Here is a 23,368-nt window from a genome sequence, read left to right as displayed (position 1 = left end):
GGATTCTTTCCCTTTGTTATCTAAAGCCAATTTCACTGAGAAAAATCTGATTTAGGAGAAAGCCTGTAGGAATGGATGTTACCTTATGTTCCCAATGTCTTCCCAGATTGGCCCCTGCACTGGGGAGCATGCTGTCAGATCTCTTAGACAAACCAATGCACAACTGATTGACTGTGTTCAAAAACATTATTAGGATTTAGTCTCTAAGGATAATGAGTAGTATTTAATTTCTGAACAGCTAACTTCATCTCTTTCAGGTTTCTTATTTTTAAAATAAATGACCTTTTGTCATTTTGTATAGTTCGTTTGGGTAGAAGGTGAATTACTAGTTTGTAGTTCCGAGATTATCATAGAGCATGAAAACAACACATACATTGATTCCTGATAGAGGTAAATAGAGAAAGAAATGTGATCTAAGCCCAAATACCATGGTCCTGCACTGCCAGATTCTCAGAACAGGCTTGGTAGAGTCTGTGCAGGACAGATAACATCCTACCAGACTGACTGCCTTAAGGAAATTGAATTCCTTCTCTGGAAATAGAGCCCCAGCCCTCCACGGCCTCTTCATGTCTCCCTGACATCCTTCTGCCTCCTCAGAGAGCCAGGAGCAGGGAGTGGCTGTGGGGTAGGATGGCCTTCCTAGCCTGGCCTCCTGACGCCAAGACCTGAGCTTTTTCTCCTGGATCCTTACCCTTGTCTTGTGCTCAGAGGGAGATGACAAATCAATTGAGAGAGAGTGAGAGCTGCCCAGTCCAAGTGTGAAGCAATCATAAATTCCCCTCTGTCCCTCTCCCTCAACACAAATAGTCTTTAGGCAAAGGAGCCACTTTGTGAAATGTTATCCTGCTCCAGACACACGTTTTGAACGTGGCCCTGTTCCCAGCCAGCCAGGCAGCCTGCCACGCGGCAACTCGGCTGTGCCCACATGGAGCCCACCCTGAGAGGGACAGTCTGACACAGGCAGGGGCAGCTCTAGCTGAACACTGCGGCTGGCCCGCACCTGGCCCGTCCACCCAGCACCCCCTCTGCCCAAGGCATCCTGGGTGTAGAAGGAGTATTGTGGCTTCAGGTGAGGATAAATGTGTCTGTAGACATCTGCGGGAATGCCTTCCTCCCGAGCCTTCTCTTTAGCAGCCAGATGACAGGAAAAGGACACTTCCTTGGGTTAAGGGCATTCGGGGGTTAAGCTGGTTTTTGGCAGAAGTGATCAAAGTATCTGAGCTGTGTGTGCTTTTTCCATCGCTTGTGTCCATCTTCAAGATGTTGTAAGCTGAAAAGAGCTAGAGTTGCTTGTTTGAGTCAGAAAGCAGCATCCTTGGCCAGAAAGTTGGAAGGGAAAGAAGTTCTGGTTCTAATGCATGGGAAGTTGCCTCTTGCCCTGTCACCTCTTGCACACACGCAGTGTCCTCACTTGGCACCATGGCCGTCCAAGCACTGGGCTTTGGGGGTAGGCAGGTGCCTTTTCCCTGAATTAGCAGCAGCTTAGCACCCATCTCATCACACTGATTCAGCAGTTCTTTGGTTCGATGCAATATGGTGCAATAGTGACAGCATTTTCTGGGAAGGACAAGGGGCTGTTTTGGTCTGTTCCATTCATCTGGTTGTATTTATAAAAGCACCTGGGCTTGCCTCATTCCAGGAAGCAGTGATTCACAGTTCTGTCAGAGGGAGAGACCTGGCTGGCATTTTGTTGGACTGAACCTAAGCTTCTGCCTGCCTGTGGGCTGTCATCAGAATATGTCTGAGAGACCCTGTGCCCCGCCTGGCCCCAGCTGACCCAGAGCCCCATCCCTTGACCCTCTAGACTGGGGTGCGAAGGGGCGGTGGGGGGGAGCAGCTAAGGAAAGGAAAATGATAAAGACTTTGAGACCTAACTGCCTCAAGAATTCAGAGAATTCTGTGTGGCTTTCTTACTCTTGTGTGGACTGTTTGTGTGGGGGCACAGGGCTGCAGGGGGAGTAACAGATTCTTTGATTCCTATTTGGAAATCTCTGGGTATACTGTATTGATTTTTAAAAATATGAACAGCAGAGCACTAACACAATTGCAAGGAACCTAGGGTTAAACATCCCTGAGAGGATTGCTATTAAAATCAATATGCAAATGCAGTTGTATATTTAGATAGTTGTGGCCCCCTTTGAAGAAAAGCAGATATATGAAAATGGGATTTTAAAAAAAACTAGATACATTGGGAGAAATTATTCCCATTACAAAAGGATTATTTGCTTTACCAAAGGATTCACTGCAGGGTTCCTTCTAAATAGCTCCCTTAAGGCATTTAAAACAGGATCTGATTTTCGCAGTTTTTCCAGAATGCTTTTATGTAAAGAAAGGCACACCTGTGATGGATACAGAAATCGTTTTGCAAGGGTTTTTTTTTTTTTCTTCACTTCACCCTATCTTACTGTCTTTACAGAGAAATTTCTTTCAACATCGAAAATGTGATTACACAGATCTTTTAAACAGCTACTTATGATTGTACTTCTGAATCTTAATAAGATTCCAGTCTTTTTTATGCTGATTTTTCAGTCTCAAGGTTGAGGTATGGGTGTGTGTTTTTGTATCTGAGATATTCTGGAGCTGAGTGAGGAGGTCTGGTCCTTTCCTTTAGCTTCATAAGTATTTAACCAATCAAAGCAAATTGCTTTCCTAAGAGAAGGAAGAAGGGCCCATAAAAGTTGAAATTGGGTTTAAATTTACATAGGCTTCTTAGTGTAACTAAAAAATAAAAAACACTTTAATATCACATTCTTTTATAAAACAGTTTCCCTCTTTGCCAGCTTAGGATTGTTGTTCCATAAGCGAGAAACTGAGCACAGAAAAGAGATTTCTGCAAGGTCACCTAGTACCTTTGTCTGAGTGGAGAATTTTCAGCCTACCAGTCTGATTTTTATTCTAAGCTTTGAAGGTCTCACCCCTCCCCCCAAATCCTCCACCATAGGCTGTGATCTGCCTATCCACAGGGTGAGGCTCCCCTCCTCCAGTGTCATGGCTGGGTAAAAAACACCTCCTGCTACAGAAATCAGCTCTCTCCTTGGAAGCTTCTCTCCAGCTTTGACCCCATGGAGGAGAAATGTGGCTTTTCATTATGTTCTGGCCCCAGGAACACCTGACAGGCTGCTGCCCTGTGGACACTGGTGGGTCAATTTAACTTGTTTCATTTAAAGGGCATTGGCTCTATATCACTTCTCGGCCTTTTGGCTAAGATCAAGTATAGTATCTGTTCTTATCAGTTTAGTATCTGATACGTCCTCTATCCGAGGACAATATATTAAATGGATTTTTGGAATTAGGAGACGGAATAGGAGCTCGCTCCCATCCACTGCACTCATCGACCTGCTATTGCCGTACTCCCAGGAACCGTGCACCCACTCTGGGGGAAATTTTAAAAATAAAAACTGAATTTAAAAAGAGCATGGGCTCTGAAGCCAGAGTATCTAAGCCCAGATCCCAGCTCCACGGTTTCCTAACTTTGCAGCCTTGGGCACGTTACTTCCCTTTTTTGTGAGTCGGTTTCCTCATCTGTAAGGTAGCCATCTTTGAGGGTGTTTGTAAGGATTAAAGGAGAGGAAAGGTACTTCAACATTTCTAGCACATAGCGGCACCACAGTAATGTTAGCTCTCCTTATTTGATCAGACTAGAGTACTGCCCCTTCTGGATTCGGCTCTTTACATTAAAATATTTTTAACTCTAAGTTTGGATTTTTAGGAGTTCATGGGGACTTTTTATTTGGGGAAGGAAGAGGTGGGAGTAATCTACCTTTCTTCTCCCATTTCAGCCTGTTCCTAAAGTAGGATTCTAGAAAAAGAATGACTTTCCTCCCTGTAGCATATACTTAAACACCCTCACACACGCACACAACGACTTGCTTTCCTAAAAACCCTGAGGCCCTGCAATCTGGCTAGAAAAGAAAGAAAACCATTCCAAGATATTTAATTGTACAGGGAGCTTACAGGATTGATCGAGGGCTTAGCTTTTTACAATAGTCCAGTGAATAAGAAATGCTCCTGACAAACGATCAATGATAGGATAATCACTCTTTATCCCCTCCTCATTCTTACCTTCTTTCTTTCAGGAGAACAGGGTTCAGAAGTCAAAAATCTTTATAGACGCCGCTTTTAAATTAAGCAGAAAATAGACATTGACATATTTGTTAATCTCCCCTAAATCATTACCAGGGCTGGCTGCTTTGCTGTACAAGGAGAGAGGGGCCTCGGTGTGCTACACAAGGGTCTAACTAGCTTAAGAGCAGCCTTTTATTTTTAGAAAATAAAATTTAGCAAACCTCTTCTCCCCCCGCTTCAAGCACACAAGTCCTTGACTGTCTCGTGTACATTTTAAAATACACACATCCTCTACTCCTGTCAGTTGCTCGCTTTGATGCTTTTCTGAGGTAGGTCTTGAACTGCGATCAGAAGTATTAAGGAAGGAACCAAACAAGGCAACCTTTGGGGGAATGTTCTGTGATCTTCCTAATCTCAGGAGGGCCAGAGCATTGCAGGTGTTCATTCTGTTACTCTTGTAAGCTCCGGAATAGCTTGACTGGGTAGACAAGACCTTTGTCAGCGCAGGAGCCAGCCTTCCCTGTCCCTCCAGTTTGGTAAAGCCAGCACCTTGTCTCCAGGATGCTGCACCCCTAAGCCCAGAAGCCCTCCCTCTCCGCACCCAGTGCTGAGCTGTGCCCTTACCTCCTTTCCTAACACAATGAACTGAACTCTCCTACTGATCTGCCCTTCTGTGGCCACTGCCAGGATCCCTGCTTGGCTGCTGTTGGTGCCATTTCATGTGGAAGAACACAAGCTTTGGAGATAGCCAGACCCAAGTGTAAATCCTGACTGCTACTTAAGAGCTGGATGCCATTGGGCAAGTAACTTTACATTTCAGAGCCGTGGTTTTTCTCATTTGTAAAATAGGTGCCCTGTCTGTAAGGTTGGGTTATTATCAGGATGTACGTGAAGCAACTTGGAAAGCGCTCAGTGACATTGAGGTCTGCAGCTTGGCAGCAGTGTTAACAGGTGACCCGACCTAGGTCTGAATTATGCATGGTGACTTACGTACGAGCCATGTGATCCTGAAAGCATCGAGTGTGGTGCCTGGCACATAGTGCTCAGTAAACGGTATGTGTTCTGCACGGTGCAGGTGTACACATACATGTACACGTACAGATATACACGTATGCAAGCACAGTGTTGGTTGTTTGCCTAGAGGGAGGATGTTCTAAAGGTCTGAACTTCCTATTCATCCATATCCTTGCTCCTGCCATCCCTTGTCCCTGGCAGGGCTGTGATTTTACCTGCTGTTGTATTAGTTCTTGATCTCACACAAACACGAGGAGCGACCCTTAAATCTTAGGCCTGCCCAGCAGGTTTCAGGGACTCTGGGGTTGGAGCATGAGTTGGGGGGAGTGGATGCTCAGGGTGCTCAGGACTGTGACTGCTTGCCAACCAGTGCAGAAGTGTTGTAAGACTAAAGTCCCACTGTACAACTAGTCTTTGGCCTGAACATCACTGCACCTGAATGTGTCTCTGGACTAGCCTATTTCTACAACACAAGAGCAAACAATGTGCTCTCCCAAGCTCAGACTTAACCATTTGATTAAGGAGTAAAACATACAGTCAGGTGACTCACAGAGGATACCAAGCACTCTGCCCTTAGTGAGAAATGGCATAATTTCTAAGTCATGGGCAGCCTTAGACTGAAGAGTGGAAAACAAGGAGGGTAGGGGGGCAAGTGATGTAGAGAGAAGGCCCAGTGCCTTCCAGGTCCCATGTCACAGAAGCCATCTACATGAACTTTTAAACACTCCCCAACAGCATCAAGGGGACAAGTTCTTGGATCACTGTAATGAACGAGTCTGAAGTCACTGCTTTCTTGTATGATGGGGAGATGGCTCCTGACTCACAGAGTGAAGGAAACATTTCTGTTTCACCCTGGCAATCAAGGAACCAACCAGGTCTGGGCTGGTATAAAAACTTCACTTTGGGTGTTCTGAAACAGTGCAAACAAATGACACCATCAACATGAAGGTGGGTGAGTGGAAGGTAAAGAAAGTTGAAGGAGGAATATTTAGTGAGTAATGCTATGGGCCACATTCTGTCTTAGGGACGTGGGATATAAAGAAATGATTCAACAAACATGGCTGATTCAGGAGATAATCTCATAAACAGATGTAATGTGGTAAATATGATCAGTGTTTACAGAAACATTAGGACAGGGGCGCCTGGGTGGCTCAGTTGACAAGCGTCTGCCTTAGGCTCAGGTCATGGTCTCAGGGTCCTGGGATTGATTCCCACTCAGCGGGGAGTCTTTTTGTCCCTCTGCCTCTGCCCCTCCCCGTGCTGTTTCTTCTCTCAGATAAATAAATAAAATCTTTTAAAATATTAGGACAAAGTTTAAAAAAAAAATCTTAGGCATGCCTAGGAAACCGTGTCTGATCTACAGAGCAGGAATTATTGGAGATGTTGTCTTGGTCTCAGTTATGGGATGGGACTAAGACGGAACTTCAGCTCTATCAGCCAGGAGCCTGCCATCATCATTTAGCCTTTTCTGAAATGAACGAGATTCTGCTACTGAAGCACTTCCTTGTCTTCTGCCCCAAGTAAGCAAGAAGAGACAAGATAACATAGTGTCCCAAATCCCTGGGGGCCACGCTGCTGTATCTGAGACCTGGCTCTGCCCCTTGCTAGTTTTGTAACCTTGGTGCGTGACATAAATTCTCAGTGCCTCAGTCTGCTCACCTGTAAGATGAGGATAGTAAGAATACCAGCTTTAAGGTTGTTGTAAGGATTAAGTGAGTTAGTAGATCCAAAGCACTTAGAATAGTGCCCCGTACCCTGCAAATACTAACTTTGACCTCTGATTTTAGACATCAGGGAGCCAGGAAAAACATTTTTTTTTTAGCTTATCTTATTTTTTAATTTTCCATTTGATATAATTTCAACAAACAAGTTATTAGAAGAGTACAAAGGACTTCTGATGCCTTTTTCTTAGATTTACCTGTTGGTAACATCTTGTCCCATTTGTTTTATCGTTTCCACATGCTCATGTACATGTGCTCACTTATGCACTCTCCACACACACACACACACACACACACACACACACACACTGTTTCTGTGAACCATCTGACGGTCATTTGTAGACATCATGCTCCTTTATCCATAGATGTTTAGTGGGTGTTTCTAAGAACACAGACCTTCTCTTATATAACCCAAGACACTTATCTACATCAGGAACTATAACATTGATACAATACTACTCTCTGATTCATGATTCATATCAAGATTTTACCAGTTGTCAAGCGCCTGGGTGGCTCAGATGGTTAAACGTCTGCCTTCGGCTCAGGTCATGATCCCAGGGTCCGGGGATCGAGTCTCGCGTCGGGCTCCCTGCTCGGCGGGAAGCCTGCTTCTCCCTCTGCCTCTCTCTCTCTCTGTCTTTCATGAATAAATAAATAAAATCTTTAAAAAAAAAAAAAAGATTTTACCAAGTTGTCCCAATAATGTCCTTTCTATACTTTTTTCTTTTTTTGTGGTTCAGATCTGAGATCTAACCCTAGACCACACACTTCAGCCTGTTTTCAGTTATTTAGCCTGTCATCATCTTGACTTTTTTTTTTTTTTAATACAGACCACCTTTTTTGGGGGGGGGTAAGATTTTCTTTTTTTAAGGTCTTATTTATTTATTTGACAGTGAAAGACAGAGAGAGCACAAGCAGGGGGAGCAGCAGGGAGAGCGAGAAGCAGACTCTGCTGAGCAGGGAGCCCTATGTGGGCCTCGATCCCAGGACCCTGGGATCCTGACTTGAGCTGAAGGCAGATGCTTAACCAACTGAGCCACCCAGTTGGTTGTGGTAATCTCCACACCCAACATGGGGCTTGAACTCACGACCCTGAGATCACGAGTCACATGCTCCACCGACCAAGCCAGCCAGGCACCACCGGCCCCTTTTTTGTAGCATGTTTCTCAATCTGGGTTTGGTTTATATTTCCCCATGGTTAAATTCAGGTAACACATTTTTGGCAAGAATATTGCAGAAGTGTTATTTATGATCAGGACATCATATCAGGAGATATATGTCAGTTTTTCCTATTCTTGATGATGGTAATTGTGATTACTTAAGGTTTTGTTGGCTAAGTAATTTGTGAGGAGATACTTTGAGACAATGTAAGTATTCTGTTCCTCATCAAACTCTCACCCACTAGTTTTAGTATCCATTGATAATTCTTGGCAGAATCAGTTGATGTGACAGTGGTAAAATGGTGGTTTTCTAATTCCATCATTCCTTCTACGTATATTAATTATTATTCTGCTGGAGGGGAGAACTTTCCCTTCCGTCTTTCCCCATTTATTTATATTAGGATGGACTCACAGGTTATTTCATTCCATAAATATTCTGGTAATTAATATCATCCTATTTTTGATAAATTTGATGCTCAGACTGTCCCAGATTTGGCCAGTGGCAACACATTCAACCCAGCTCCTGTGTCCTTTTAACACGTCCCAATCACTTGAGTGTGGTCTTGCTTTTTATGACTGTATGTTCCAGGCTCATCTTCTGTTTTTCCTGCCCCAGCCCTGGAATCATCAACTGTTTCTCCAAGGAGTCTGGGTTCCTCTTACTAGAGAAGGAAAAATGTTTGCCTCCCTGTCTAGGGTGTTACAACTGAGATAGTCTCACCTCAGAAGAAATCAGTTGGCTCTCTTCCCATCGATTCTTTAGGCAGAGCCGCCCCAGAATTGGATGGGCCTTCATCTCATCCCATAGCCCTGCTCTGCCTGGCATGTAAAGAAGGCTGCTGAGTGTTAGGGCCCCAGTGTGATAGGTCAACGATTGCCCTCTGTGTGAGCGCCCAAGAGGAGATAGCCGGCAGCTCTCTTCCTCGTGGTTTTCAAGTAGTGATGGGCTTAAAAAAAAGGAAGTGGAGGTGGGCATCTGAAAAACCTCATAAAAATGAAACTGGGTCCTGTGGCTACATCCCTGTTCTATTAACATGTGTTTATCTGTAATACTTATGGCTCACTCAGCAGCGCAAGGCTGTTTATGGCATATGATTCATAGTGGCATAAAAAGCAAGGCCTGTTTCCAGACAGACATGCCTGAAATAGACCTTTCTCTTCTGCAACCCATCACCTGTGGTCGTGTATTTATTTGTCAGCTTTGGTGACAAAGCACTTCAGGTTGTCCCCAACACCAGGGGCTGTCGCCTATTGCTCCTTCAGCTAGACTTACTCCTCTTTACTAGGCAGGCAGCTAAATTTTCAGTATTGATTACAAGTCCCCGCTGAGAGTAATTAGGAAGAAAAGCATAACATAGCAGCACCTCTACTCTACTGGGACGCCACTGATTGAAGGCAGGGATTGGGGGGGTTGGGGGAGGGGGCTCCTCCCTGTTACAAGGAATGCCAGATTCCTTACAGGAATCTGTTGAGTGAGGGTACTGTGTGCTTAGAAGCTTAGTGATCTAAATGGGATTTGTAGGCTGCCTTTCCCTTTTCCCTTCTTCCTTCACTTTTAGCCCAAGAACTAGAATGTCTTTCTCTCTCTCTGGTCAGGGGTTGGCTCTGGCAGTAGCAGCCCAGCTGTAGACTAGGAAGCTGGCTAATCTAACCTGTTGAGCTGGCAGAAGACACCCTGATCTGGCTCTAATTAGAGTACATTCTACTGGTTTCAGGTTAAGAGTTTTCAGACCTGAGATTAGAAGCTGTGGAGTAACAGCAGCTTGCAACTTTAGGAGTCCTTGGGCAGGTGACTTGTGTGGACATGGGAGAAGGGGCTGCTGGTCTGGGCCTGGAGGTGTAGTGACTGCTCCCCACCCTGCCCCGCATGCACAGTAGTCAGGCCCAGGCCTGGTGTCTTGCCTGGGAAGGAGGGCCCTAGCTGTGACTCAGACGGTGAGAGACACAGGCCCCCAGGCGGTTGTGTGCACCTTCTCAGAGAAGGACTTGGGGAGGGGCCTCCCATGGCTGCTTCTACAGTTGTGACCTCCACAGGGAAAGGAGGACATGTGGGCTCCCCATGGTAAGATAAGGAGCAGTCTGGCATCTCAGAGTTCTGTTACTCAGCAAAGAGGTGGTGAAGACAGTGGAGAGCCAGGCCACGGGCGCGCGCGGGGGAGGGTGTTTTTGAGCTTCCCATGACTATGGCTGCTTCTGTGCAGAGAGATTCCCAGTTCCCGCAGAGTGTGACGGGCAGGTTTACTTAATTGCAGGCACCCCAGAGCTAAGCCCAGCTGAGCGGAAGGAGCTGGAGAACAAGTTGAAGGAGCGGGAGGAATTCCTAATTCCCATTTACCATCAGGTAGCTGTGCAGTTTGCTGACTTGCACGACACACCAGGCCGGATGCAGGAGAAGGGTGTTATTAATGTAAGTACAGCGGTTGCCACTTCCCCTGACTTGTCAGAGCCGAGCAAGTGAGTGAGCGTATGTCTCGTGCACATAGGCTCATCAGCAGGAAGCTGTTAGGGTTGGACTGAGACAGCTTGTGCAGATCAAACCATTTTCAATTTTTTTGGAGAGACTTTTCCCTTTTTTGTGTATCCGTTGTCAGCCCAAAACGATTTCTGGTTTACATGGCCATGGACCCCTCAGAAGGCAAGCTCCATTTTACTGATGGGAAACTTGAGTCTCACATGCCTTCTCTGAGAAGAGCTGCGTGGGTGGTCCTCAGGCTGTGGATTCAGTGTCAGGGTTCCAGCAGCAACCAATTCACATTTGACCTGCGTGCAAGTTGTTTGAGCCATTCTGCTCCAAACCAGTTCCGCACTGTCTCGTTACCTGGAGATTCACAGCCGCCCCGCCAGAACATCCCAGCTGCGGGTGGGGCTCGCATTGACGGGGCCATGGCCGGGCGCAGTGCCCTGGGCCAGGGGCTGTAGCTGTCACATAGGGAGACAGCGGCAGGTGCTCAAGCCCCGGCCAGCTGTTAAGTCTCTGAGGGGCCTGCTAGAGGATGGGTTTTTGTGCCAGTGGAGCTCCCTCTGGACTGGGCACCGCGCAGGGCTTGGGGCTGCGGTGGCTGAGCGTGTTCCTCTGTGTACATAGGACATCCTGGACTGGAGGACAGCCCGCACTTTCTTCTACTGGAGGCTGCGGCGTCTCCTGCTGGAGGACCTGGTCAAAAAGAAAATCCACAACGCCAACCCAGAGCTGACTGATGGCCAGATCCAGGCCATGTTACGGCGCTGGTTTGTAGAAGTGGAAGGGACCGTGAAGGTAGGTGGATGCCCTCAGAGGAGCCTTCTTGTTCTGCTCCTTACCCCCACCTGAGGATCCCCAGGCCTCTCAAGGCAGAAGCGGAAGGGAAGCCCACAGGCCTCAGCCCTGTCTCCTCCCCATACAGAGACATGTCATGATAGCTTGTTAGAAGAGGTCCTAGGACATTTTTTGCTGCTCATTCTGTCCTTCAGCAAACCTTTTTGAAGACTTACTATGTACCAGACACTGCATTAGGCCCCGAAAGTGAAAGAGGCAAATGCTCTTCCTATCCACACCAAGCCCACCATCTCGAGGGAGAGATGGATTGGCCAAGAGGTCATGTACAACAGTGTGGCCGATATCAAACATAGCACACCCAGGACATCATGGAGCACAGAGAAGGGCATCTGAGCCACTCTGTGGGAAGGAGGAGGAGAGTTGAGGACTTCTATAAGTGGTGTCTCAGCAGACCTGAAAACAAAGTAGGAATGAACCAGCAGAAAAGGTTGGGATGGGGATGAGGAGTAGGGGGAAGGTAGGAGGAATGTTCCAGGAAGAAGGAATGGCATGTTTTAAGGCCTGATAGCAAGAGTATCATGCATCCAAAGCACTGCAGATATTTCAAGATGGCGAGAGATCCCAAGAGATTGGGATTGTGTGGGTCCGTGGAAGGTGTGCTGAGGGTTTGGACTGCAGTCTTTGGGGAGCCACTGAGGTATTTAAAGCAGCAGAGTGACGTGCTCTGATTTGTGTTGCAGGAAGACCACTCAGGAGGCTGGGTAGGGGTGGAACTTCAAGGGTCAGGAGCAAGAAGCCTAATCAGAGGTAATGGTTACGTAGGCAGGAGGTACTGGGGCTTTACCTGAAGAGCTTCTGGTTTCAGATCTGAGCTGGGAAATGTCCCCCTGCCTGCAGGGAACCATGAATCCTGCATCTTCTTGGGATGATCTCATGGAGAGGACACAGGGCTTGGACCAGTGCCCCCACTGAGATGGTGTCCCTGATCCTCTGGCCCCAGGGCTGGGCCTGAGCCCAGGTTGACGGGCCACCAGCGTTTGCCCCTGGAATTGTGGGCTGCACAAGACAGTCCATGAGAGGATGGGAAGAAAGAGTTCGAACTTTTATTTCCTCTATTTACTTCACTAAGAAAAAGAAATTGACCTTTATTGGTAGTTATTATATGGGTTAAAAGTAAATCATATATGTCATATATCCATTTTATCAGAATATCGATAGTATATGCTGAAACTGTCTTTTCCTGATAGCTGTTTTGATCGAACATTTGGTGCCTCCTGAGTTAGCATGCTGAAGGAGGGCAGGCCCTTGAGCCTCTTCCTGCAAAGTGTTTCTTGACATCTCTGTTGACTGTTCTCAGGAAGGAACTCCCAGGATTTGCCATCATTGTTAAAGCCAGTGAATCTGGGTGCTTCTAAGATTCACCTCTGTGTTAAGCCTACCCATTTCTTTACGACTGAAAAGCTTCTTTAGATAAATATTTCAGATGTGCAGCGGGCAAGCGCAGCCTTATGCGACATCTGGTTCAGGTTAAGGTCAGTCTGTGGCATCATAATTGAGTGAGACAATTTTGTCAGTGGCTACTGGCAGCTTCTAGTGGAAGTTGGCATTGAAAGTCACGCAAGTGTAAAATAAGAGGTTGTTTTCCAGTTAAGAGTGGCCAGCTAGGTAAATGGAGGGAGAGAGGGAGGGAGAGAGAGAGAGAGAGAGTGTGTGTGTGTGGCGCCAGGAGCGGCCTGCACCGCCTTCCTACCACGTTAGTCAGTAATGGACGTGCATGGCCTCAGTAAGCACAAGGATGAGGAGAAGGAATAGCTTCCCTCCGAGCATGAAGTGAGTGGATAGGCCCTCAGTTGATCCTTAGCATCTTGTAGCCAGGGGACGGTGCATCTGGAGCAGCAGGTCCTTGCTGTCTCGTAGAGCTGGAGGGAACAGTGGGTTGTCTGTACACAGACCCCAGCTGGAAATCGAGTGCAGGAGACAATTCCAGCCCCATAGGGCAGGAGGCACTGGGAGCCAACTACCTAGGCACTTAGGCTATTCCTTCCCTCCATCCATCTACAAAAGACCACATTCTCTTGAGCTCTTTAGTCTAGGAGGACAGCTGAGGAGAGAAAGGAAGGGCAGGGATGCTAGGATGTGGCTTTGAAACCTCCTTCCATATTCTGCAGGCTCAGCAGGACTAGTTGAGTGGGGGGGGTGGCTGATAAAATCTGTAGCGCCCTTGAGAGAAGAAAGTGTTGCACGGTTCAGAAGCAGTCTGTGCTGCCTCTAAGGGGCTGGCATAGAATTGGCTCTGTATTGGGGACTGGCTTGAAACCTTAAAAATGTCACCCCTCCACCTCCCCTGGTTCTTCAAACAGTGATAGATATTGTGCCACTGGGTCTCAAGTGCAAACACCAGCCAAGTCTAGACCTTGGCTTTGCACCAGGAAGTGACCCTCTGATCCTCTGTGGTTACTGGCAGGGAAAGGCATTTACTGATAGGCATCTCTGAGCCATGCTGTGTGTTCTTTTGTCCCAGAGAATTTTTTTTTTTTTAATCTCCATCCTGAAGAAAGAGATTGAGGGACAGAAAATTTGAAGACACTGCGATGTTATGTGACTTAGAGCAGGGCAATTCTCTTGTTTCACATAGAGGAATCTGTTCCCGGGAGTCACGGGACTCTGTGGGAACACACTGGAACAGTCCTGCTGTGGGAAATAGTAAGGTTTATGATTCAGGGCTTCGCTGCAGAGAGAAGCAAAGCATCACTGCAGCTCCCTGAAAACAGTACCAAGAATTTCGGTTTAAATTGGGTCATAGAAATACAGTGCGTGTCTGTTGTGCGGGTAGGTTCTCTGTCTCGATTCTTAGACCCACAGTCTGAGGTATGTGGAATTTCAAAGACTGATTTTTTCCCCCCAAGCCCCGGTAGTAGAAACTGAGATGGGAACTGTGTGGGGCCATGAGCAGAACGTGGTTTTTGGAATCTCACGAACATGGCGCATCCCAGCCTTGCCGGCTTGGACATGGTATTTATTTAAGCCTCTGTCCCTTCCTGTGTAAAATAGAGAAGATGTTTCTTTCACGGGGTTCAGTGAGTTTTAAATAACATGATGAAGGTATGAAGCACAGTGCCTGGCACTCAGTAGACACTCAAGAGATGCCCGTTTGCCCCTCCTCTCTCAGCTCAGCACACGTCAGAGGGTAAACTAAGAGCAACAGACGTGTGACTTCATGATCGTGGCAGGAGTCATGAGCACAGTCTATTTGCAGTGTGTGTGCTTTGATGTGGCTTGCTCTAACTTACCCATAATCTAGGGTGCCAAAATTCATTCTTATGATCCAGATCGTTCACCATCCATTCACTTGTACTCTGGATTTCCAAACGAGTTAGTCAGTCAGCGGAGGCCCCTGTGAGGATGACAGAGGAAAAAGCACCAATGATAGGGTTATATGATTTCCCCTGTCCCCAAAGCCCAGCCTCAAGCTACCCCTGGATGAGTCTCATGCACCAAACTTTTGATTTCAGGCCAGGGAAGGAGGAGGGAAGGCAGAACCTAGAAAACATGTTTTTGGCCCTGGATGGGGCTGAGACTGGAGTAGCTCTGAGGAGACGGGGTCCCCAGGCCACCCCAGCCCACATGGCTGTTTGCTATTTTACTCCAAAGCCTCAGAAAAAAATCACATTGCCGGAGGTGTCTCCAGATAGCTCCCAAGATGTGTTATTTACAGGGCATGGTAATCAGGACTCACATCCATCAGACAGTGCCCTGGTCATTCTCTGGTCCTCCTGTACATTGAATAAGGAGGACTTAACACCTATCCAATACTTAGAAAGGAAACTTTCTAAACAGGTCATTTAGATTTTGTGCGATAGACTAATTACTACATACAATTAGACTGTGTAGTGCCTGAGATACTTATCCACTGATGCAGAGAAAGATAAAGCATCCGCTGAACATTCATTGTAAGGCCTAGCGTTGTGATGTTTAATTATCAATACTTTATTAGTATTAAAATGTTCTGATTGGGATGAGTGTGAGGCAGGTGACTTACGAGCCCAGGCCTGTCATGAGAGTAACAGTCCAGCATTTCACGCTTGCTTTTAAAATCCACACTGGAACACTGGGTATAATCAGCCACGTTTTCATAATTTTAAGGAGGGAAATAATAAGGGCTTTCTTTCTGGGAATAGGGTTGGCCTGTCCTTCTGGATGGCTGGAATGATGAGTCTTAACATCTTTGTTCTAGGAGGGCAGACAAGGAACCGTAGCCTCTCTAACTCCGTGGAAGGGAGCCTTGCTCTTTCCCAGTGATCTCAGGCCACAGCAGTACCTTAAACCCTCCCAGGCCTGTTAACAAAACCCTGTGGCACTGTGGGTGCTTATGTTTGTATATTCTTTTTTTGTGTGTGTTTGTTTATTCTTGCTACAAATGCTATTGACTAGGATTTGCGACCCCTTCACCTTGGTGTATTCTGCCGTGATGGAAACTTTACTGAGGTTTGGCTTGGTGGTTGTCATCCAGTTCTATTTTGAGGGAACAGCAAGTCTTTCATATATGGGGCCGTTTTTGAGAGCAGCAACTCCAAAACTTGGAATGTGTTGCCTTAATCCTGTCTAGGAACTTTTTAAATGTTTAATTTAAACACCTAGCATATTCTGTGGCTGCAGGAGGGGAAGGCAGAAGAGTTTTCTCTAGAGGGTAGCTGGCTTTCCAGCATAGTGTCTAAGCATCGTTAGAAGCAGGCATCTCGTTAGCTAATACATTACACCAATCAAGGAGAGTTATCTTAAGCCACAATTAATCTGCTCCCTGGCATATGTTGATAGGAAAGCATCATGCTGTTTCTTAATTAAAAGCAAACGGATTAAAAATGATTAATAAGAGTATTAAATATTCTAAACTAAAGGCTTTGGGATTCTTGGGTAAATCTAGTTGTTGTTTTTTTTTTTTTTTCCCCATTCTGAAACCCAAGAAGCATTCACTGTTTTGTTTTTTCCAACCCCCAAAATCTGCATAAGTAAGGGCATGTGCATAAGTCCTCAAGCCATGGAGAAGTCTAAATTACCAATGATAGAGATGGACATGTCCGAGTTCGGTGGCAGCGGATAAGAGTCCCGGTGTATCCAGTCCCTATGTGTGGGGTGCACGGGGCTGGGATGCCAGAGAGATCACTGCATCGTGGGGAAAACAGCACCACCCACCCACTTTGTCAGGAGAGATTGACGTAGCACCTCCTTGCCTTCAGAACAAGACACTTCCCTGCCCTTTGCCCCAGAGATGGCAGCAGAGTCCTGACCAAGGCTCAGGCTGACAGGGGCTTGGCCATCCCACCCTGACAAGGAGAGCTGATCTTTGTAGCTGCTATTCCAAACAGAGCAGGCACGTTGGGGGCCAGAAAGAGAACTGCATAAAAGAACTAGGAAGGGTGCGGGCGCCTGGGTGGCTCAGATGGTTAGGCATCTGCCTTCGGCTCAGGTCATGATCCCAGAGTCCTGGGATCGAGTCCCGCATCAGGCTCCCTGGTCCTTGGGAGCCTGCTTCTCTCTCTGCCTCTCTCTCTGTCTCTCATGAATAAATAAATAAAAATCTTTAAAAAAAAAAAAAAAACTAGGAAGGGTGCACTGCTGACCCTTAATCCTGGGCTCCTTAATCCTTCAACTCTGAAGGACACCTTAAGAATTTTTAGAAATGTGGAAGTCAGTCACATGACGTAATAAATAAGCAGTCACAGCTAACCCACCAGCGAAGTTAGAGATGAGGAAGTGAGAGTCTGCGAGAAACCATTCTTTTTGAAGGCATGAAATAGAAAGTTAGAAAACCACACCACACCGCACTCGGTTTCTAACTGCGTGCTGCCCTTGAAGGGTGGGAAGAAGACACTCCCTCTGTGCCTCGTGGGTCCTGGAGTGACAGCCGTGCTCCAGTGCCTCACTTGTATACAGGTTTCCTGAGCCACATCTCAAGCCTCAAAGCCTCCGAGAGTCCCTAATGCACCCACCTATTAAATTATAGCGCCAAACTCATTGTCATTCTGACTTTGACTTCGTTAGTGATAACAGAGAAGGATAGCGCACCTTTAAATGACGAGCTTTGTGTTTAATTACCCAAACAAAATGACATAAATATGAATGAGCCCTAATGGTGGTACTTGGTTTTCCGGAAACCATTAACAAAACGATTCCTAAATGATTTGTAAAGAAAATGAGAGGAGAAGAGAGCAAGGAGAAGGCTATTAGGTTTCTAACACACTCCTGAATTATTATGTAGTCAACTACCTAGGAAATACTCAGCTAAATGATCTCGAAAAAAAGGCACAAGGTGGTTTGTTGAGACTTTCAGGGTTACAGACGCCTTGCCCCTGTGGCATATTCTCATAGAAAGTAAAATGGGGGGTAGGTTTCTGACCTAGTGGCTCTCCCCTAGCAGCAAGACTCCCCCTCCATGCCTCGTTGAAAGAGCCTTCCACAACCAGGCAACTCATCTGCCAGCTTAAGAATTGTGGCTCACCTCCTCAGAAAAGACACATTTCAATTTTTTTTTTAAGATTTTATTTATTTAGAGTGCACATGCAAACGGGGGTCATGGGGGAGGGGGAGAGAGAATCTCATGCAGGCTCTGCGCTGAGCATGGAGCTGGACACCAGGCTTGATCTCACGACCCTGAGATCATGACCTGAGCAGAAATCAAGAGTTGGATGCTCAACCGACTGACGTGGACTTTTATTTTTTAAATAAACTCTACACCGACGTGGGTCTTGGACTCACAACCACGAGATCCAGAGTCACATGCTCTACTGTCTGAGGTGCCCCTCAGTCAGCACTTGACTAAACAATTTGGGCTTTTAACTGTTTGTTTCCGTCAAGACCAGCAGCTGATTACATTCTCTCAGGCTTTGTGGACTAGATAGAGCCCTAGAATCATAGGACTTGCGTCAGTGTGAGCACTGAGGCCTCCAGGGGCCCAAGAGGCATCTTGTCCCAAGAGAAGGAAAGAATGAGGACAGCCCCTGTCCTGAGGCTTCTGTCCACCCCAATGCCAACAGTAGCGGAGAATCGTGAACAGCTCTCTTACAGTGAGCAAGCTGTTGGAATGAACTTTACAGATCATGAACTATCAGGGTGTCCAGCCTGGCCTGGCCCCTGGTGTTTGACCGAGAGTTGTCTGTCTGCAGGCCTACGTTTGGGACAATAACAAGGATCTGGTGGAGTGGCTGGAGAAACAGCTGACCGAGGAAGATGGCGTTCGCTCAGTAATCGAGGAAAACATCAAATATATCAGCAGAGACTATGTTCTCAAGCAGATCCGCAGGTGAGACCCTCAGTGGGGGATTTCTGTAGGAGAAATTGGGCTCGCTTCCTTGGAAGGAGCAAAGATTTAAGAACAAATCGTGAGGTGGTGCCTTACAATCTTTGTGAGGTTTTTTTCTGTTTGAGACCACTGTAGTGGACCCTCCGATAAAGATAGAGCCCTGAAACACAACTCTTTCTCAGCTCTTGGTCCCTAGGGCACTTAGTAATCTCCGCTAGATGAAGACTTAGTTCATTGTGCCCAACTGTTAGCTCCAAGTGCAGGTCTTCTGACTGGATGAATGATTCTGTGAGAAAAGCTGACTCCATGGCAGCATCGTGGGAAACTACCTCCTCCCCTCCCGCAGCCAAGGGTTTTCAGTATTCTCCATCGAATGGGTGGTGGGGACGGCTGGGGACATTTGTAAATGTCAGTGCAGAAGACAGATTTGTACTCAGATGGACCCATTATTTACAGTTTACCCCATTTGCTTTATCACTTGTGCGTGTGCTTGCTTTCCCATAGATACATGTTCCCATATACCTACTAAGGGTTAAGTTACATAGATCATGGCCCATCACGGCCCTTTACCCTAAATATTAAAGTGTGTATTTGCTAATATGGATATTCTCTTACATAACCACAGTAGGATCAATTTTAGTACATTTAACATTGATAGAAGTTTTGTTTCTTTCTTGAGATAGAGAGGAGAGGAGAGGCAGAGGGAGAAGGAGAGAGAGAATCCCAAGCAGGATCCATGCTCAGCACAGAGCCTAATGCGGGGCTCAGTCTCATGACCTGAGCCAAAGTCAAGAGTCAGACACTTAACCGACTGAGCCACCCAGGCGCCCCAACATTGATAGAAGCTTATATCTAATCCACTATTCGTAAAACATGCTCGTTTTGATTTTGTCTGATGTTTTCTCATGATTAGATTCAGGTTATACATTCTCCACTGGAATATTACATACATGAAGGGGCCTTCACAGGGCACCATGTCTGGAGACATGATGTCATCTGCCCCTCCTGATGTTAGAATCACCTGGTCAAGATGTTACTCAGTTTCTCCACTGCATACTTACTGATTTCCCCCATTGCACCTAATAAGCAATCAGTCTGTGAGGAGACACTTGAAAGCCATGCAGATAGCCTGTTCTTCAGCAGGATTTCCACCTACATCTAGCATCCATGGAAGGCTCTTGTCTGATCCAGTCTTTATGGCGAGGTTGCAAAAGGATAACTTCCCAACTCTGTGTCCTCCACCATACCCACTTCAGTTCTCCTGTAAGCAAAAAGTCGTCTCTCTTCCTCCATTCATGTATGTATTCATTAGTCTACATCGATCATGAATTTGTTTAATAATTTGCAGTTCATTATTACACTCACTTGAATGCCCAAAATGTCCCAGATTTAGCCAATGGAAGCACCTTTGTGCGGGTTCCACTTTCTTTGTGACACGCCCCCATTGCTTTTGTTGGGGTGTTTAGTTTTTTAAGTAATTCCTTAACTTTCTGACATAGCAAAACGTGTCAGGTCCATCTTGTACTTGCCTTGCTGCTGGGGACTTTTTTCATGTAGGAGGACAGATGAGGTGAGGTGGTGGCCAGTGTCTGCAGTGGGTTCTGTCAGCATGTTATCAGACGGTTCTTAAGCTTCCCTCGTCTGTACGCTGCTGCCTCTCTCTCCTTCACCATCCCCCATCTTCCCCTTCAGCTTGGTACAGGCCAATCCCGAGGTTGCCATGGACTCCATCGTCCACATGACTCAGCACATCTCACCCACGCAGCGAGCAGAGGTCGTGCGGATCCTCTCCACGATGGACTCCCCTTCAACGTAGGAAGAGCTTCCTGCCCGACCCCGCCCTGCCTCTGGAGAAAAGCTGCCTCTTACCGCCGAAGGCACCGGAGACCCAGCCCTGGAATCCAAGTGGCATTTTGCTTCCCCTTGAACGTTTTCAGGTTATGCATGACATACTGGGATAAAGGGTCACAGAGCCCCCAGCGGTCACACCTATCCCATTCAGTATTTATTACCTTGTCTGTGACTACAGCCCTCTGCCCCTGCCAGGACCTGCGAAGGCAATGAAGGGTACAAGCCTGTACCATGAGGTCTCACTACACAAAAGCAGGGCTGCTGCTGGCCTGCCAGCTCCTTGGTCCCAGTGCAGGGAAATGGGAGGTGTTGCCAGGCAGTCAGCAGCCCGCCCTCACCCCTGGCCCCATGAGCCTGCAGCCACAGGCAGCAGAGGAGGGCTGGGGCGAGGAGGAGGAAGCCTCCAAGTCCATTGTTTTTTTTACCTCCACGTTCAGCCCGGTACCCACTAGGTATAGGAGAGGAATAGTTCCCAATTTAATCACACCAAGGGACCTGTTTCTTCTTCATGGAGTGTGAAATCTTCAAGCTCCGTGGGAACTCAAAGATGAGGGCAAAACCATGATCCAAGAAGCAGACCAAGTCAATGTTGGTGATTTAGGGGCCTCAACTGTGGGTTTGATTCTCTTAGAACAAATGGAAGGATGGTTGACCCATCAATACCTTGCATGTCCCTGCTCACCCAGCTGGTGCAACCTGCTGGGAGCCACATAGGCAGTGCAGTAGCCTGAGCAGGGGCCAGAAAGGAGCCTGGGGGAACGGCCCTTTCTGGCGCTGATGGCAAGTAGTTACTCATGCCACAGGGAGAGGGGGCCGGATAGTCTCTCTCTTTTAGGACTTACTATTAAGCCTGGAGCTTTGATAGTTATAAAAGGTTACTAGTGCCTACGGAGTCTCTCAGCTCTATTTCCAGGGCAACTCTCCTACTCCCTCTGGGTCTCCCCACAGCTGTTGAAAGGATCCCTGGTGAAGTCTGTGCTGTCAGCACCAGGAACTGGCCTTCCCCGGTGTGAGCAGGCTTCCAGGGAACAGAGAATCCACATGACCTTAAGATTATCTACAACTCCATCGTGGTGCTGCTGTCTTCCAGGCTCACTGGTCCCTCCCTGGCCGGTGGCCTCCTCACCAGTGGTGGAGATAGTTTATTTTCAACAATCCGTTTATTCAAGAAGGAAAGAGTTTACGGATTCCCCCATTGGTGTTCCTAAAGCAAGGTGGCAGGTGATCAGGGCTGGTGTAGCATCTAGTTCTTACGGTGCAGCTAATTGCATTTGTCCCTGATGACCAAGGAGGAAATAAATCACTAAGACATTTTAGTGCAGTGGTATGAAATACTTTTGTACAAGCTACAGTTTTGAGCCTTAACGCTAGAGTACGCACACAAGAATGAGCCCCGCCTCCCTTCTTTGGGAACCGTGTGTGCAGACGGGCACCATGTAGCTGGATCCATCGCTGACCGCCCGCTGGAGCTCGGAGCCTCGGCCAGGCTGCCCTGGTGCAAGGTGCAGACATTCGGCACCATCAGAGAGGGCAGGAAGAGGTGGGGAACAATGTTCAGTCCAGAAAGAAGCATCCACTACTGCTGGTATCAGCTTAAGTAAAAATTGGATTCGTCTTGGACCAGGTGATTCTTTTCCGTAATTAGTAAAATTCCACATACCTGTAGGTGGTACAAACCCCTCTGCTCGCCCTGGTATTTCTTCAGAGGCAGGGCGGGCCACACTTGTTTTACCTCTCCCTCTTCGCCAGATTATGACACACTACGTGAATACGGTTCCTCTCTAGAAGTCTGTTCGGCCTATTCCCCCATCCCCAGAACACCTCACAGCAGGTCTTCCCCCAGACAGGGATTTTTCATACAGAGAAGCCAGAAAGAGCCATAGAACATGAGCAATCTGATATTCCCCCAGCCCATTACATACGCAAGGTTACTGAGCTAGGAGGAGTATAAATGATGTATTGACCAGGACTTGCTTGAGCAGAGATTGCCATATTCACTTCATTCACAAAGCAGCCTTCACTTGTCTCATTGAGAATTCGATGGACACATACCCTGATGAGCAAGGAGCATCAGTCAAATGTATTCTTTTCACATTTTGTTGAAATAAACCTCCACATTTGTAGAAGAGTCACTGTTTGTCATTTCAACCCATGCCCAGCTACTTCATTCGTGCTCCACTGAGCAGGGGGCTTTCGGCAGAGGTAGGCTGAGCCTCTGTCCGTTATAGGGACAGAACAGCATGCTTGCATTGCTTCTGCAAAGTGACATCGTTCGGAGACTTGGTTTTTCAGATAACACATGCCCTTGATGGCCTGGGCAGTTTCAGGGGTGTTTTTAAAAGGAACTTCTTGGTTTGCATGATTTTGTGGGATTTTCTGGGTCAAGTGAATAGTGAACCATTTTCAGAGCTCACCTCAGGCCAGTTTTATGGAAAGGTTATGGATTCTCTTAATTTAGCTGCTTAATGGATTTTGAACGCTAACTTTGGGCACAAAAAGGCACTAGGGGCAGGAATCTCATGCTTGTGTGCCTTCAACCCTCTGCCTCAGTTCCTCACTGGAAATCCATGTGGCTGAAGCAAAGAGCAAACACCAATCCCTAAACATTTGCAAAGAAAGGTAGAAGCCGCAAGACAGTAGGGAAGGGAAGCACCGGCCTTTGCTGATAATTAAGCTTGGTATGCTGTGTGTCTGTCTCTCTGGGATGTTTAGCAAAGCAGAGGGAGTTTTTTTTTCTAAAATAAAATGTTTTAAATGTTTTTTTATATTTATTTTATATGTCTATATAATATATTGTGAATATATATCCACTTGAATCACCTTAAGGTAGATGTTCTTAGAAAGAGTAATAAGGGAGATGTGAGGGAAAATTACTACTCTTTGCCACCAGCTGCCACACTCCATGGGCAGAGAGTCCTGGTCGGCATAGAGGCCTTGGACCTTCTTCCCTCCTCCCTAAGCAGGCAGATGAGAAGCAGACCCCAAAATGTGAACTTAAAGCTGT

The 23,368-nt window shown here is 46.9% G+C and overlaps 1 protein-coding gene and 1 non-coding gene across 7 annotated transcripts in view; both read left to right on the top strand.

The window, feature by feature from the left end:
* Nucleotides 1–23,123, top strand: part of ACACA (acetyl-CoA carboxylase alpha) — a 242,979-nt gene extending 219,856 nt beyond the window's left edge. For all 6 annotated transcript variants that reach the window (XM_028109119.2, XM_028109115.2, XM_028109116.2 and 3 more), the window contains 4 exons: nt 10,213–10,367; nt 11,046–11,216; nt 18,377–18,513; nt 20,206–23,123. In XM_028109119.2, coding sequence (XP_027964920.1) covers nt 10,213–10,367; nt 11,046–11,216; nt 18,377–18,513; nt 20,206–20,329 — 587 coding nt within the window. In that variant the 3' untranslated portion in view covers nt 20,330–23,123. The remainder of the gene's footprint in view (nt 1–10,212; nt 10,368–11,045; nt 11,217–18,376; nt 18,514–20,205) is intronic.
* Nucleotides 3,182–3,373, top strand: LOC114214027 (U2 spliceosomal RNA). Its single transcript, XR_003610304.1, has one exon. It is a non-coding gene; the product is annotated as a U2 spliceosomal RNA (small nuclear RNA).
* Nucleotides 23,124–23,368: the final 245 nt, after the last annotated feature.

This window comes from Eumetopias jubatus, unplaced genomic scaffold, assembly GCF_037043125.1.
Source record: "Eumetopias jubatus isolate StellerSeaLion01/CBP00866 unplaced genomic scaffold, mEumJub1_p1.0 scaffold_10, whole genome shotgun sequence".
In the NCBI taxonomy this organism is placed as follows: Eukaryota; Metazoa; Chordata; class Mammalia; order Carnivora; family Otariidae; genus Eumetopias; species Eumetopias jubatus.
This window is presented reverse-complemented; position numbering and strand designations above follow the sequence as displayed.